At 39.2% G+C, this 17,081-nt stretch overlaps 3 protein-coding genes across 3 annotated transcripts; 1 reads left to right on the plus strand and 2 right to left on the minus strand.

Moving 5' to 3' along the window:
• Positions 1 to 584: 584 nt before the first annotated feature.
• Positions 585 to 3,365, minus strand: LOC140816770 (uncharacterized). The gene is made up of 5 exons (XM_073176205.1): positions 2,736 to 3,365; positions 1,816 to 2,271; positions 1,331 to 1,708; positions 1,184 to 1,251; positions 585 to 981 (listed from the first exon to the last, which is right to left on the minus strand). The coding sequence occupies exons 1-5, from the start codon at positions 3,312 to 3,314 to the stop codon at positions 765 to 767; spliced, it is 1,698 nt and encodes a 565-aa protein (XP_073032306.1). The 5' UTR covers positions 3,315 to 3,365; the 3' UTR covers positions 585 to 764.
• A 360-nt stretch (positions 3,366 to 3,725) lies between these two features.
• LOC140817269 (uncharacterized) lies at positions 3,726 to 5,768 on the plus strand. Its single transcript, XM_073176909.1, has one exon. The coding sequence runs from the start codon at positions 3,726 to 3,728 to the stop codon at positions 5,766 to 5,768; it is 2,043 nt and encodes a 680-aa protein (XP_073033010.1).
• Positions 5,769 to 15,276: 9,508 nt separating this feature from the next.
• On the minus strand, positions 15,277 to 16,913 carry LOC140816775 (myb-related protein 330-like). The gene is made up of 3 exons (XM_073176217.1): positions 16,549 to 16,913; positions 16,311 to 16,440; positions 15,277 to 15,933 (listed from the first exon to the last, which is right to left on the minus strand). Exons 1-3 carry the CDS (start codon positions 16,679 to 16,681, stop codon positions 15,348 to 15,350), a joined length of 849 nt encoding a protein of 282 aa, XP_073032318.1. The 5' UTR covers positions 16,682 to 16,913; the 3' UTR covers positions 15,277 to 15,347.
• Between the last annotated feature and the right edge of the window lie 168 nt (positions 16,914 to 17,081).

Raw genomic sequence — 17,081 nt, forward strand, 5'->3', positions numbered from 1 at the left:
GTATATATTATATTTTAAATCTGGTCGGTATTGTATAATCAGCGATATAATCAACTTTTTTTTGTGTTCCATGTTTCCACATTTAGTAAAGCATGCTAGGTCTTTTTCCCTTCGCTTTAACTCTTTATGATAAAAAGGAAAACACTGAAATGTCCCTTCACTAAGTCTTTGGATCCCATACTTTTACCAGTGGCCAAAACTTTTAATTAGCCTCAACAATATTAGAAAAATGAAATAATATATATAAAATATAATTATCAAACACGTCCAAAAACCAAAATAGCTATCGATTAACTATATTATTCCCTTGATTCATAAAAATTCCATATCTGTGTTTATATTATTTATTTTTAAAAAACACTCTTTCTGATATTGATATTAATTTGATTTAATTTGGGGTATAGGTTCATGATTTTTATGCACATATTCCATTGAGAAATATGTAAAAACAGTACGATTTTTTTATTTGTGGGTAAAATATCCAATTTTTTCTTCAAATATTTGCCTTAAATTTTACATCTAATATAATATAATAAATCATGCATGTAGAATCAAATACAAAAAAGTGTAGTGCGAAAGATAATGTGGGATGTGACCACCCAAAGAATATCATCATGGCTCGTAGAATAACACACGAAAGCATCTTATTGTACATTTATATCTCCACAATTCTAAAAGTCGTGGTTCGCGGGTAAACATCTTTTTACAGGAATCGAACCATAACACGTACTTTGAACTCATAAACATGGAGGGGTGATATCGAGCTACTGGGGCATACATGACATGGCCCGTCTAAATTGCAATGGCTCGAGAGGTGAATTTGGGAATGGTTGTGCACCAGGCATCCACAGCTTTCCGTTACAAGGCAGTAACACCTGTGGTTGATTGCTCTTTGCCGAATCTTCTTTTCCAACCTTTGAAGTTGAAGCTTCTTTCTTTTTCTTCACATACTCAAAGAATTCGGTAACTTGGCTAGCATACCTTCAAGGACAACAATATCATATGTTGGGAAATAATTATGACAGTTCAAGAGCGAAGCTTAGCTTAAAAACTGTGAATGACAAAAGTTTAGAGCACCAAGTTCAAGACTACTCGTGGGAACTCATTAATTTCGATGGGCCTAGGTGCAGCAAGATTTTTTTTTTCAAAACTACGAATATGAATTCAGGGAGAGTTCACATACTCCCGCTTAGCTTCAATGTCTCTGCTAAAATCAATATCCGGCTCACAGTCAAGAACCAAAGCAGGAACCTACGCATCACCACAAAAAGTAAGTACTGATTATGAAAAAAATCAAATTCCTCAAAACAGTTGAATTGCTAATTTGTACCTTTTGGATGCTTGAGTGCATGTGATTACCATCCAGATAAAACACACGATCTTGTATTTTGGGGTGTAAAAGCCAATCACTGTTGTTTGGTAGCTTACTGACAGACAAAACTCCATGATGCCCACTTTGGAATGGGAAAAGCCAGCTTTCATGTTTTTCATGCAAATCACGCAGATAATCCAGAGAGACTCCACCTTCCTCTGCCCTCTTGCGCAACATCATTCGTTTGTGGCAAGTATCCGGGCTTGCTCTCAAGTAGATAAAACCATCAGGAATAAGACCAGGCAAACTTGAAACAACAGGATCAAACCATGAGTCATATATGCTAATCTCCATCTCATTCATCCATTTTGCTTCATGCACAGCTCTCACGAAGACCTATGCAAAAATAAAGACAAAAATATACAGCTTTAATATTAAAATTTTTAATAAGAAATCAGGTGGCGAATCACTGAATATGGTAAACAAGCAACAATTTTTTTTACCATTCTATCACTGAAAACACTCCTTTCCATCAGCCTGAGGGGCTTAATACCACCAGATGACTCTTTCTCCTGCATAACTCTAGTAACAAACACGTAGTTTTGAAAGGTATAAGCATATCTTTCTGGCTCAGCATAAAATGCATCTAAAATATTAAACTGATCTGGTCCAACGTTCTGCCACTTGTCAACTGGTTCAGGAACAATCTCCACAAGATCTCTAAGTTCAAGGGTTTCATTAGCTATTCTCTGCAAGAACGTGGTTTTTCCAACACTGATATTTCCTTCAACACATAGAGTGATTCGCTTTTTCTGGGCAGGTTTCAATCCATCCTTGTTCAGCTCCGCATCCACACTCTCCTTGATGAAAGTGGTTATACTCTCGGCATGGTTTTTGTGTATAATCCCAACTGAACTTTGCAAAAATTCAACCATTTTCTGACTTGATTTTCCATAGAACTACAAAAAACCATATAAATGTCGTGTGAGGATCAAGCTAGGTGCATAAGCTGAGTGAGCGTGCTGTCTAAACATTTTAACTTAATCAGACATTTGTTTAAGCCATTTCCCAGGGCAATTTCTCACTACTAGCTATATATTTTGTTAACTAAAATCCAGTCTTGATGGGAAAGCATAATATGAAGTACATGAGTGATAAAAAATTACTTTTTCCGGTTGACCGTTGCTAACCATAATGTACAGAGATCAGAATAACGTCAGACCACAAAGATATAATCACAGCTCAGTTGCATATGGGCATTGAACAAGACCCCATATTAACCTTCCTCTTTCTAACTTCTCAACATACACTAGTCACTAGTCTAAGTCCACAAGAACAACTATCAAATAAAAAAAAAACTAAAAATTCAACACCACACAAAGTTTTGTTAACAAGCACAACTATTAGACTACAGTTTCACCACCTTATCTTTATATAGTTGTTTGAGCTGAGTGACACCTTCAAACCCCTTATCCACCAGCTTCCTCAAATTCCTCGGTCCCACTCCAGGTATTGCCAGCAAATCTGGCCCCACCGCAACCCCGATACTACCTCCACCACGCCTCCTCTGCACACTTGCCTCGGCAAATTCAGTATCACCTTCTCCGTCATTTTCCGCCGCCACAGCTAATTCGTGGCTACCTTTATCTAAATTGCAGGCAAGGGTGGCAAACCAAGCAGCCCTGTGAGATGGACTGCCTATATTCCTATAACAAACCTCCTTCATTACAAACGACACCGCATTGCCACAACTGCAGAGGCGGTAATTCGAAGGAGAAATGCTGGTGAACCGGGTTCCCTGTGACAGGGTACTTGTAGAGTTGTGGAAAGGGTGAAGGTGGCGAAGAGTAGCGGTGGCAAAAGACATCTTCTTCACAATATTATGGACGCTTCCGCAAAACGTAACAGAGATGAAGCTAGCATTACATAGAGGTGAGGAAAGATATTCGTCAACGGATAAAATGGGCCGGCCACTGGGGGTTCCGCGCAGCAGCTTCTGCATCAGTGCGGCGCATCTCACGCTTTTCGTTGTGATACCCTTGGGATAAGCCCATCTAGATCTGGCCCAAACTCCTGGCCCATATCTAAGGCCCACAGGTTAAGGCCCACAGGTGACCCAGGTATTCTCCTATAAATAACATGTTCGAGTGTTCATTTGGGGATTCACTATATTGTTTCCAGCAGCACCCTTAGCTGCTCCCCCCATATATCCTCAGTCACTGACTTGAGCGTCGGAGGGGCTACGCCAGGACACCCTCCTGGCCCCCTCTTAACGGTCTTTTTCTTGATTTCAGGCTCAGGGTCATCTTAAAGCCCACGTCTGAACTAGTGACGCTCGTTGGGATCGGACCCTAAATTTCCCGTGAGTATCACTTGGCGCCGTCTGTGGGAAAATCTGAGTTGAGACGTAGAGATGGTAGGGAGGAGAGGGAGTAGAAGAGTTAACTCAGCATCATCGCGTCCTCAGAGAGGACCCGAACAGTCTCATGCTGAGCCGAGGCAGGAACAACCCCATCAGGAGACAAGAACTGAACAACCTCGTCAAGAGACCAGGTTCGAGCAACCCCGTCCTAATGAAAATGTGGGGAACTTGACCTTGGAGCAGTTGGGTCAATTTATCTATCGGACAGTTGATGAGGCTATGAGGAGGAACCAAGAGTCTATGTTTGCAGAAGAGCAGGCAGATCGCCAGGAGCAGGAGGACAATGTGGAGGGCAGTCAGAGTAGGGTGAAGGAGACGCGACCCCGTCCAAGTGGGGAGATTAGTGAGATGGGGGAGATGTGGAAGGAGATACGGAGATTGAGGGAGCAGGTAGGAAGTCGGGCGCCGGTACCCAAGAGAGGGAGCCCTTTTTCACTAGCCATCTTGGAAGAAGGGCTTCCTCCGAATTTCCGACAATTAAACGTTGGAGAATATGACGGACATACAGACCCCGAGGAACACTTGGGGAGATTTGAGAATGCAGCTCTGTTGCACCAGTATTCGGACGGAGTCAGGTGCAGGGTGTTTCTGGGAACATTGGTGAGGTCAGCCCAACAATGGTTTAATACCCTGCAGCCCAATTCCATACAGTCGTTCGAGGATTTCTCTGCAGCCTTCTTGCACCGATTTGCCAGCAGCAAGAAGCATCAAAAGAACTATTTGAGTCTGTTTGTGATGAAACAGCAAGAGGCTGAAACTTTGCAGGAGTTTGTCCAGCGCTTCAACACTGCAGCGCTAGAGATACCGGCGACTACCCCTGACATCATGATAAGTGCCTTTACACAAGGACTGAGGGGAGGAGAGTTTTTTAAGTCGTTGGTCAAGAAGCCTCCGTCGAGCTATGATGATTTGTTGGTTCGAGCTGAGAAATATATAAACTTGGAAGATGCTCAACGGTACAGAAGGATGGAACACCGGCCAGGAGGGAGTAGGGGGGATGGAGCCGAGAGAAGTGGTAAGAAGAGAGGTGCAGGTGAGAGGGAGGATGACAGAACTAGAAGCGGAGGACAATTCTCATCGCATGTTCCACTGAATAGGAATCGGGATAAAGTGATGGAGGTGAGGGAGTCAGGGGAGAGGGGGGAGAAGTCGCAGAAGGTTGAGAGCAGTGCCCGGCCTCCGCCGCGGGGTCGACAAGAAGGATCCTCGTCCGGGAGTGAACTGAGATCTCGCCCATCTTCTAGGCGGGGTCGAGGCCCTCCGTGGATACATCAGAGGATCGAGGAGCCGAGGAGAGAAGGTCGAGGTCAGGATGCCCCTCGGGAGCCCGTTGAACCGAGGAGAGGAGCGAATGAAGATAACCACCCCACGAGAGGGATGATTCATATGATCTCGGGGGGTGCTACTGATGGAGACTCCGGGCGAGCTCGGAAGGCACATGGGAGAAGGTTGGAGAACTTTGAGATATATAAGGGTGCGGACTTACCACAAGACACCGTCATCAGTTTTGGGCCGGAAGACCTCCGAGGCGTTGTGACTCCACATAACGATGCCTTGCTGGTGACTGCCACCATTGCCAATTACGATGTGGCACGAATTTTTATTGATAATGGAAGCTCTGTTAATATCCTGTTCAAGAGCACTCTGGATCAGATGAAGGTGGAGGGAGTTGAGTTCAAGCCGATCTCCACTCCTCTATATGGATTTGCAGGACATGCCATCCCGCCGCTCGGTCAAATTGTCCTTCCTCTATCTTTGGGACATGAGCATCGACGGGTAACAAAAATGATAGCGTTCACCGTGGTGGATACCCTTTCAGCGTATAATGGAATTCTGGGGCGACCAGCCCTAAAGGATTTCAAAGCTGTAGCGTCCACATATCATCAGAAGTTGAAGTTCCCTGTAGGGAAGGAGGTTGGAGCCTTATGCGGGGACCAGAGGGTCGCGCGTCGGTGTTATGAGGGGATAGTGAAAGAAGAGGGGAAGAAAGCGCGGGTGGAGCTTAACATGATTAGGAAAGGAAGAAGTGGGTAACTTTGTTCTAGGGAGGTACAAGAGGAGCAGAGATGAAAGTTGGAGAATGAGCCGGGCAAGGGTCTAAAGAGGCTCAGGAACGCTTGCCACCTTAGAGAATGTTAATCTTGAGTTGAATTTTGCTGTATTTTGTTTCTGAATTTGTCTTATGTTATCAGTTGAAATTTAATAAAGCCAAGTTATTATATTAAGTTCGTAGATGATGTTGTATTGTGAAGATGAAATGAATTAAAATTTTTCCTGCTAAGGCATCGCCTAGCAGAGGAGCAGAGTGGAGGAGGAGAATTAAATTTTATTTTTCCTGCTAAGGCATCGCCTAGCAGAGGAGCAAAGTTGGAGCGGGGAGAAATTTTATTTTCCTACTAAAGCATCGCCTAGTAGAGGAGCAGCGTGTAGAAGAGAGATTTCACTTTCCTACTAAGGCATCGCCTAGTAGAGGAGCTAGAGAGCGACGAGGTGAAATTCTTATTTTCCTACTAAGGCATCACCTAGTAGAGGAGCAGCGTGTAGAAGAAAGATTTCACTTTCCTACTAAGGCATCGCCTAGTAGAGGAGCTAGAGAGCGACGAGGTGAAATTCTTACTTTCCTGCTAAGGCGTCACCTAGCAGAGGAGTTAGAGGGTGGAGGTGTTGAATTTTATTTTCCTGCTAAGGCGTCACCTAGCAGAGGAGTTAGAGGGGGGAGGTGTTGAATTTTATCTTCCTGCTATGGCGTCGCCTAGCAGAGGAGTTAGAGGGTGGAGGTGTTGAATTTTATTTTCCTGCTAAGGCCCGGCCTAGCAGAGGAGTTAGAGGATGGAGGTGTTGAATTTTTATTTTCCTGCTAAGGCCCGGCTTAGCAGAGGAGTTAGAGGGTGGGGGTGTTGAATTCCTATTTTCCTGCTATGGCGTCACCTAGCAGAGGAGTTAGAGGGTGGAGATGTTGAATTTTTATTTTCCTGCTAAAGCCCGGCTTAGCAGAGGAGTTAGAAGGTGGAGGTGTTGATTTTATTTTCCTGCTAAGGCATCGCCTAGCAGAGGAGTTAGAGGGTGGGCGCGTTGAATTTTATTTTCCTGCTAAGGCCCGGCTTGGCAGAGGCGTTAGAGGGGGGAGGTGTTGAATTCCTATTTTCCTGCTAAGGCCCGGCTTGGCAGAGGAGTTAGAGGGTGGAGGTGTTGAATTCCTATTTTCCTGCTTTGGCATCACCTAGCAGAGGAGTTAGAGGATGGAGGTGTTGAATTCCTATTTTCCTGCTATGGCGCCACCTAGCAGAGGTGTTAGAGGGTGGAGATGTTGAGTTTTTATTTTCCTGCTAAGACCCGACTTAGCAGAGGAGTTAGAGGATGGAGGTGGTGAATTGTTATTTTCCTGCTATGGCGTCGCTTAGCAGAGGAGTAGAGTGGAGGAGAATTAAATTTTCCTGCTAAGGCATCGCCTAGCAGAAGAGCAGAGTTTGGGAGGAAAAATATTTTTTTTTTGGTTAGTCGATAACGAAAGTTGTTGGGGGAGCAGAGTTTACGGGGATCGACCTGCCCGGTCAGGTCGCGGGGATCGACCTGCCCGATCAGGTCGTGGGGGTTTGGGGGCAACGCCCCCAAAAGCTCTTCAGAAATCGCACGACCATTCGCAAGGGAATATATCAAAATTCTCAACGTACTGGACGAGGTGCTGGGCGACCTTGGGCGAGACTGCTGCTGCTGCGAGGGCGAGCTGCTGCTGCGGCGAGGGCGAGACTGCTGCTGCTGCGAGGGCGAGCTGCTGCTGCTGCTGGGCGAGCTTGGGCGAGACTGCTACTGCGGCGAGGGCGAGACTGCTGCTGGGCGAGGCTGCTGCTGCTGGGCGAGCTTGGGCGAGACTGCTGCTGGGCGAGACTGCTGCTGGGGCGAGGGCGAGACTGCTGCTGCTGCTGGGCGAGCTGCTGCTGCTGGGGCGAGGGCGAGACTACTGCTGCTGCTGGGCGAGCTGCTGCTGCTGGGGCGAGGGCGAGACTGCTGCTGCTGCTGGGCGAGCTGCTGCTGCTGGGGGAGACTGCTGCTGCTGCTGGGCGAGCTGCTGCTGGGCGAGACTGCTACTGCTGAGGGTGTGCTGGGCGAGGCTCGGGCGCTGGCGGCGAGGAGATATAAAGGCGAGTGTGGGCGTGCTTGGGCGAGACTCGGCGGCTGGGAGTTGGGCGAGCTGGTGGGGCAAAGTTATGGGGCGAGCTGGTGGGGCAGGGGCGAGCTGGTGGGGCGGAGTGTTGGGGCGAGCTGGTAAGGCGAGCGGCAGTTAGCTCGGCCGAGCGAGCGCGTTGAGCGTAAGCGAGAGAGAGCTGCAGGATTGCGACTTGATTTGTTTCCAATTTTTTGGAGACTGATGAACAGCTGGAAGATAATGCACAACTTGCACCCGGTAACCCGAGGACAGCACAACTAATCGAACTTCGAACCTGCGATTCAGTTCGACTCGGGAGGGGGAGACTGGTGATACCCTTGGGATAAGCCCATCTAGATCTGGCCCAAACTCCTGGCCCATATCTAAGGCCCACAGGTTAAGGCCCACAGGTGACCCAGGTATTCTCCTATAAATAACATGTTCGAGTGTTCATTTGGGGGATTCACTATATTGTTTCCAGCAGCACCCTTAGCTGCTCCCCCCATATATCCTCAGTCACTGACTTGAGCGTCGGAGGGGCTACGCCAGGACACCCTCCTGGCCCCCTCTTAACGGTCTTTTTCTTGATTTCAGGCTCAGGGTCATCTTAAAGCCCACGTCTGAACTAGTGACGCTCGTTGGGATCGGACCCTAAATTTCCCGTGAGTATCACGTTGATAAATATACAGAGATTTTTCACAATGTAAGCGCGCGTAAACCAGGTGAGCAAGGAGAGCAGATAAAACACAGGAGGTGGCGGGGTTTTAGGGTTTGAAGAAATTGATTATTTTTATTTATTTTGTTTTTTCACTCTTGGATTGACTGCTTGTTGAAAAGGAAAATCTCTAGTAACTAATAATTCAAGAGTAGGTCTCATGTGAGATCGTCTCACGGATATCAATCTGTGAGACGGGTCAATCCTACCCATATTCACCATAAAAAGTAGTACTCTTACCATAAAAAACAATATTATTTCATTGATTACCCAAATAAAGATCCGTCTCACAAAATTTGACCCGTGAGACTGTCTCACACAAGTTTTTGTCATAATTCAATTTATCTAAACACGACAAAATCCAATCAGAATAACGATTTATTTCGGAACTTTGTAAACAAAATGTTAACATTATTCTATCCTAAAATTCTTTCTTTAAAATGATTTTTTAAGCAATCATTCTCCAAACAATCCTATATCCATTTCCCAACATTCTCCGTCAGTCCTATTTGTTTTGAATGATTCCGAATCAGTCCCAAACAATTTTGACGGGTCCATTTAGTCCCAAACATTTGAAACTTTTGATCAATTCATTCAGGCTTTCGAATTGTAAGCTCGATTAGCGTAGAGCGAATTTGTTATTGGGATCAGGGTAGAGAAAATATGGGTTGTGGCCTATTGGTACCGAATTGGGCCCATAGAACAACCCTTTAAAGCCCAAATCGAATTCCAACCCAAAGTCCACACAACACCACGGTTAAAATAAATAAATAAATAATGCATGCCCATGACTTAATTATTATCAGAACATTTGAAATATGAAAAAAAATACCGACTTGTAACTATATTGGATATGAATAGTATAAATCTTTTAACAGTATTTGACATACAATATTCAATCTATTTCGCATTCCCAAATTTCTATTCTTTTGCACAAATTTAAGAGCATTGTAGATGCATAACTCGGCGTAAAACGTGTACACGCGCGCGCACACACACATATTTATATATATCTGTGTGTGTATTATACTTGGATTACAATCAAAGATATAAGTTATTTTAACCATAAAAACAATTATCTTGTTCTTTAATTACCTGCGATTAAAGAAAAGACGTCACTCTTTACGTAAATGTCAAGCCTTGAAATTAAATAAATAAAACAAATATCCCAAAAAAAAAAAGATTATCATACATGAGTTATGTGGACCCTAGAAGAAAAGGAGTGAAGTTGGTGCAGTACCTAACCTCAGCCATAGCGGCCACCAACCCTCATTATTTGTCCCTTCGATTTTATTATCACCATCTTCTGCTTTATCGACGCACAACGGCCTGGATTTTCTCAATTTCATATCAAAACTTATACTTGTAATAAAATAATATATAACCTATGATTTTATTTTTATTTTGGTTTTTTTTTTTTTATGATTTCAACATGTCAAACAAATAACAGATTGTGACACTAGAGGGAATTCTGTGGCTAAGCTAGGAGAGAGGTCTTGGATTATGGCAAACAAATCTCATTGTACTGTCGCACGATTCTTCTATTCTTACCGGTGTCCTTAACAAATCAATAAAAAAATGACATTTAAGTCTTTAGGATATGTCATCTTTACATATGTATATATATATGTAAAAGGATAGAGCTCTAGCAATAATTGGCACATGGAAGCTGCATTATGTAGTAGATTGCTTTGCAGGTTAACATAATCAATGGTGTAATTGGTTGTCTGGCACCGTTAACCACGACCTTCGTAATTATATATGCATGATTTTCGGATTCGTAATATGATTTTAAGTTTTGAATTGTATGATATCGTATTTTAACTCGAATTTTATAATAATTGAAGTTATTTTTATTTTTCGATTTATCATTATGATACGATTCAATCAGTGTATTATAGTTTTGATTAAAATATGCTGCTCACGCATGAGATGCGATATAATATAATTTTATTTAAATTAGTATCATCTCAACCAACTATTTAATTTCCACTTTTCTACTGGTACTGTCAATCAGTTTAAATTATATATTGTGTTTCCCGCTGTTTCAAACCAAAATTGTCGAAAAATAGACTAAAATATTATTTTACCGACCTAACTCATACTGATTAGCAAGAATTCACGCCTGTCATCTGTGTTCATACTAACATATATTATATATAATCAAAGATCCTATTAGTATTTAATTGATGAAAACGTACGACTAATTCTAATTTTTTTTTACATAAAGTCACAAATAGATTTCTATAATATCACGTTAAGATGCCCAAAGTCTCTATAAATTACATGCAATCGTTTTTTCGAAATTTTAAGAACGGAACTAAACTCGGCCAATTGGTCACGTAAAGGAAAAATATTACGTTTTCATCCTCTAATTTGTCCAAATCAAGTTTTAGTTTTATAACTTTTTTTCGTTGGGTTTTGGTCCTATATCATCTGCGACTAACGTGGCATAACAAAAATGTTAATATAACCGGCATCATATTATATCATATCATATCATGTCAGTATATTGATGAAATAAGGCTGAAAACCAAAACAAAACAAAAAAAAAAGTTACGGGATTAATACATAACTGTCACGAGATAGATGACATAAAAACATATAACTTAGTGCACAAATTTGACGATTTTCCCTTTAATTTTCAACACCTTCACGTTATCGGATGGAAGATATATATATAAATTGGATCCGTGACAACATGTGCAGTACAGTTGGATTGTGGTTGAAGTACTTTAGTTTGGGTGGCCTAAAATTTCTCGCATTAGTATCGAATACTCCACCGTGCACATGACGCATCCCCCCACCCACTTTTTAACTACCCAACTGTATTATTTTTCCCTTGCCCTTTCTGTTTTATTGCTAAAATATTACCAAAAACATGCACTATGAGGTTCGGTTACCTACCAGCCTAACACACTCACATGTTCTTCACATATCCCTTTCTTATCTTCGTCTTCTTTTGAACCCCGTAACACGAAGTGGTAATCAAAATCGACTATTCGGGACTCCGGGCTATACTTTCACGTACAACGATTTCTTCGTTCATTTCGATGTAGCGTAGACGTGTGTATGTACATACAACAACATACCGAAACATTTATTCCAATGAAATTAAACTACTTGCTTGAATGGCATCTTTAGCAAGCAAGTATATATAGATTCTCTATTGTTGAGTGCGTGTGTATTTAGGATAAGGAATATGCGCCATTTTTGGTGGAGCACAAGCACTAAGAACTTGATTCTATACTCAACCATTTCCATTTTCATATCTCTGGATTATAATTATAAAGTAAAAATTCTTTTGCATACATCGAAATTTTTATATTGTGTTTTTTTTTTTTTTAAATATTGACGTGGCTTATAGTTCACTTTTTTTTAAAAAAAATAAGAATTTATATATTTTTTAAAATATTTGTGTATATATTTTAGTTGATTTTCTTTTTTTTTTCCCTCAGCAAAAGATTAAATATTTTGACGACAATTAAACCTAGAAAAACCCTACAAATGTCAAGATTGGAAACAATATATTCCTTGGGATCTGATTTTGAGAATCAAAAGCTGTTAATTGATACCCGATTGCTCGTGAAAACTTAGATTTGATTCACCAGCATAATCCAATTATATGATTCCATAAAGTATAAATATTTATTTTTTTATAGATAATAATTGTAACAGGTGCATTAGTCCAACATCGCTCGTTTTACGGGATCAGGCCAAAAAATAATCTTTAAAAATTATTATGATAATAAAACATAGTCTACGTATATATTTGTCCGACTTGGGCATGAGGCATGGCGGTATATGATTAATTATAATTAATTTATATATCCAAGAGACGTGATTATTTATTTTAGATTAAAAGTCAATGACACAATAAATAATAACAGGATTAATAACTCTATTCAAACCGTAAAACAAATCAATTGATTAATTAATTAATTAAACAAACAAGACGAGATGCATTCACGATACGCTACTCCAAATTGAAGTCCACAGAGAATTGATTTTGATGTACAAATGTAGCTTTCATCTCTCAATTAAAGAGCTTGATTAACGGTTTAATTAATTAATTACATTAATCTGTCATTGACTTTTGGCTTTTTTTCTCACATGGATGGCTAGACTAGTGTTATACTATTGTTTTTAATCAATATTAACGGTTTTTTTTATTAAAAAAAATTATTTAGTCAAGAGTCAAGAACCGACCGTGTAATAATTTATTCCTTAAGCCATGTGATTAGCCAAATCATATGTTCTGGAGAAATTTTATTCCTCCTACGTGTAAGAATCTTACCTCTTGTAGTAAAACATAATGTAACAAAAATATTTGATTCCAAGACCTGTAAATGTGTCATCTTGCAAGGTTTGGTAGAATGTTGGGGCCAAGTGTGCGTATGCTTGAGTGCGTAAAGATTTAAAGTAAAGATTTTAATTTCCTGTTTCAATCGTTAGAAAACGTGTGTCCCTTTATATTTTAATGAAAATTCATATGATGTGTCGATGATCCAAAGATTAAAATTTATCGATCCCATAACACAAACAAGATTTATTTTTTAAAAAAAAAAATCATTTGTGACGTAAATCAGAAAATTATAAAGAGAGAACAACACAATATTGATTGATATAATAAAATGTCATGAGTGAATAATATATGATGATAATAAATACGTACACGCTCACTCTTAAAATTATATGAAAACTTTCACTCAAAAGTAAGATGAAATTAACATTTCAGATTGTGGATTTTGTATGTTTGAAATATTTTAAGTGCTTTTGGATCAATAGCATTCTACTCTCGACAGGAACAGACTTTTGACTTTGAAATCTTGAATGTTGATCTGAATATGTATTCTCGAAACTTTGACGTAGATTATTGTTTCAACGGTTTTCAAAAAATTATAACTTTTGCTTGTTCATAATTTGTTTAAAATAATAATAATAATAATAATAATAATAATATTATTATTATTATTATTATTATTATTATTATTATTATTATTATTATTACTTTTGCGGCTTTCAGAGTTGTTTCGATTCTATCATTTTTTTGTAGATATTAAAATCCCTTGAGATTTTACTGTTTGGATTCATTTCTCAAGGAGTTTAATCGGCTTCGGAGTGAGCATTTATTTGAGAACTTCATAAATACTAGAAGCAGAGGGTTTTTCGGCTATAAGTTTAGAGTGACTCTCATGTGAGACCGTCTCACGGATCATAATTTGTGAGACGGGTCAACCCTACCCATATTTACAATAAAAATAATACTCTTAGCATAAAAAGTGATACTTTTGCATTGGTGACCCAAATAAGAGATCTGTCTCACAAATAAGATCCGTGAGATCGTTTCACATAAGTTTTTACCATAAGTTTTTTATCATCTCAAAGCACATGAATTATTCAAAAAATAATAATTGATAACTTATGTTGTCATGTCAGACAAATCTCTCATCTATTTACCTACACTTCTGTACTTATCTATGCACAAAACTATATATCTTTAGTGGACTGAATTTTATAATATTAAATGATTTTTATTTTAAATATAATATTTATTAGATAAATATTATTTTTTATACAATTATTTATAAATATAATATTTAATTCACTTTAAAAAAAATTAATCATATGTGATTATACAAATCGCAAATTGAATAATTATGTGCTACACATGTAGTATTTCTCCTCCTACGAGATCTGGTCAAATATTAGCTTTTCGATCAATATATATTGTCAAGTTCTATAAAAATGTGAAGGATCCCACATAAATTACTTAATAGTATTGGGATAAGGGGAGAAATACTCTCCGAGTAGCATAGAATCGTTCTCATATATTTAAATAATTACATTATTATTTTTATCTAAATAATAATTAAAATTTAAATTTTTGAATGAACTTGATTTATTAATGATCATGATTCATATACGTAATAATTATTATTTTATACGCGCATCATATGTGCGCCGTTCACTAGTGTATATATATATAAAGGTTGATGCTTTTAATGATCCGACTTTGTGATATCAATTAGTTTGTATAAAAATAATCTGTTCATCTAGATAAGTATTATTTTTCATATAATTTATTCATATAATACAATATTTATTCGAATTTAAAAATTAAAAATTTCACCTATGCTTCTTTATACAAAATACATATTTAATATAATTATATTATTCATATCCAAATAAAAATTTAAAAATATAACAAAATTTTATGAATCAACTTATTCTGTTAATGATCATAATCGTTATGGATATATAATAATCATTATTTTACATTTGGATAATGTGTCCGTCATTCACTTGTTATTAATTAAACTTCAACCGTGTAAAAACCAATTTAGTCCAAGTTGATAACATCGAATTTAATTTACTTTTACAATACTATTTTTTGTGTGAACACAAAAATACGTCTATACTTTATTAATTAAAATACAAATACACTATACACATTACATACGCATCATATATATGCACCATCCGTTAGTCTTAATAATAAATAATTCACAATGTTTCAATTTTATCATTTCTTTAAGAACAGCATTACATTTGCAATTTGTTAATCATATCAGCATTATATATATATATATATATATATATATATATATATATATATATATATATGTATTTATGTAGACGAAATTAAATCTCCTTTTTAGTATGCAAAGTACATGGAAGTCGAAAAATAATTGATTTTAATATTAGGAGAATTAATTTCTAAACCTAAACATCTACAAATTGAATGAAAGCGTCAGCGAGGTCTGTCTAGGCCATAAGATGGGCAATTACTACACGACTGACCCTTCTGAAATCCCAACTGCCAGCACAAGCACATGGCTTGCGTCATCACCGCAGCCGACCTCGGCGTCGCCACCACCGCTGGTGGCCGCAGGAAGTCGTAGAAAGCCTTGGATTCGGCTGATGATAAGTTGAAAGAATCGCTCTTTCTATAGTTGGACCGAGAAGGAAAAAGTCCTATGGACAGCTCTAGGTCCACAGCATCTGCGGCGGTTTCATCCTGAAGTGTGAGTGGCGGCGGAGGGGGCTGAGACTCCTCTGTCGTGCTGCTGTTGCATCTGGTATCATCGACAGACGACGAGTCGTCTGTCACTGGCTTGTAAACAATATTCTCGGCGGGTTCATTAATTGGAGCGGATTTTCTGAAGTCTAGGCAAGTGCTTGAGGCGGCTGCGGCGGTCGTGGCGGTGGAATTGAGTGGACGATGGGTTTGAGGGTCGATGCCACTGCTCATAAGTTTGCGTTTAATGTGTGTGTTCCAGTAATTCTTGATCTCATTATCTGTCCTTCCAGGTAATCTTCCAGCGATCAAAGACCATCTGTTGAAGGAAAACCCAAATAGCCATGGCTAAAATGTTAGAAATATCTTACTTTCATAGAAGTAATTAACAGATGAAAATCCTCCATTCAACCAACCAAGAAAATTCTTGATTGCGTTATTTAATAAACTGATTGATTCTTGAAATTTTTTACCCTGTTTTCTAATTTCACTTCCATAGCAGTCGACCATGGGGAAATACAGTATTTATTTTCTTTTAAAAACTAAACCTTTTACTGCTAATAATAGAATTACCCATCCGGTCCAACTAAAATTCCCACCATATTCATGGGGATAAAAATCAAATCTTTATGGTCCAAACCAAGAATACATAAATGAAAGGGAAAAAAATCATCATAAATAAAAAGGCATACATACTTATTTCCCAGCAAACTGTGAAGTTTGATAATGATCTCATCTTCTTCATCGCTGAAATTACCTCTCTTCAAATCAGGCCTCAAATAATTTATCCACCTCAATCTGCAACTCTTGCCACACCTGAGCAGTCCTACACACACACACACACCCCATAAAATAGAACAAGTTCTCAGTACTAGCTTCAAATTCAAGAAACAAAAAAACTCCTAACAAAATCTAGATGGGGAGAGGGTTGCACCTGCAGCTTTTGGGAGTGAACGCCAGCATCCTTCACCATGAGCGCGGATGTAATTAATAAGGCGCTGGTCTTCTTCTTTAGTCCAAGCACCTTTGTTGGTGTGAGCTTTTTCACAGCAAGGGGAACGCCCCATTAATATTTGTAAAGCGTCTGCTTTTTTTTTCCCTTGGAAAAAATATGAACACCACCACAACCCCTTGTTTCCTGTTGATCTTTTTTCTCTCGCAAGTGCTGATGGTTGATTGAATGGGAAAGAGGTGGAGAAAGATGCGTATATATATTGGATGACGATGAGACTCAAAAAGAAAGAGTAACTTGTATTTGTATGGTAAGAAAGAAAAAAAAAACGATAATTGATTAATACAAGAAAGAGGGAGCCAGGGAGGGGAAAGGGCGTTTGACCAAGTTGGTGAGAACGACAAGTATTTAGGGGAGAGGTGGGATTTGGTAGGTTGGTACACTTTTAACACATGAATAGGCCTTTTTTCATTTTAATTAATTAATAATCACATCACATTTCCATATAAAATATA

The sequence above is a fragment of the Primulina eburnea genome, chromosome 16 (assembly GCF_022965805.1).
Source record: "Primulina eburnea isolate SZY01 chromosome 16, ASM2296580v1, whole genome shotgun sequence".
Taxonomy (NCBI): domain Eukaryota; kingdom Viridiplantae; phylum Streptophyta; class Magnoliopsida; order Lamiales; family Gesneriaceae; genus Primulina; species Primulina eburnea.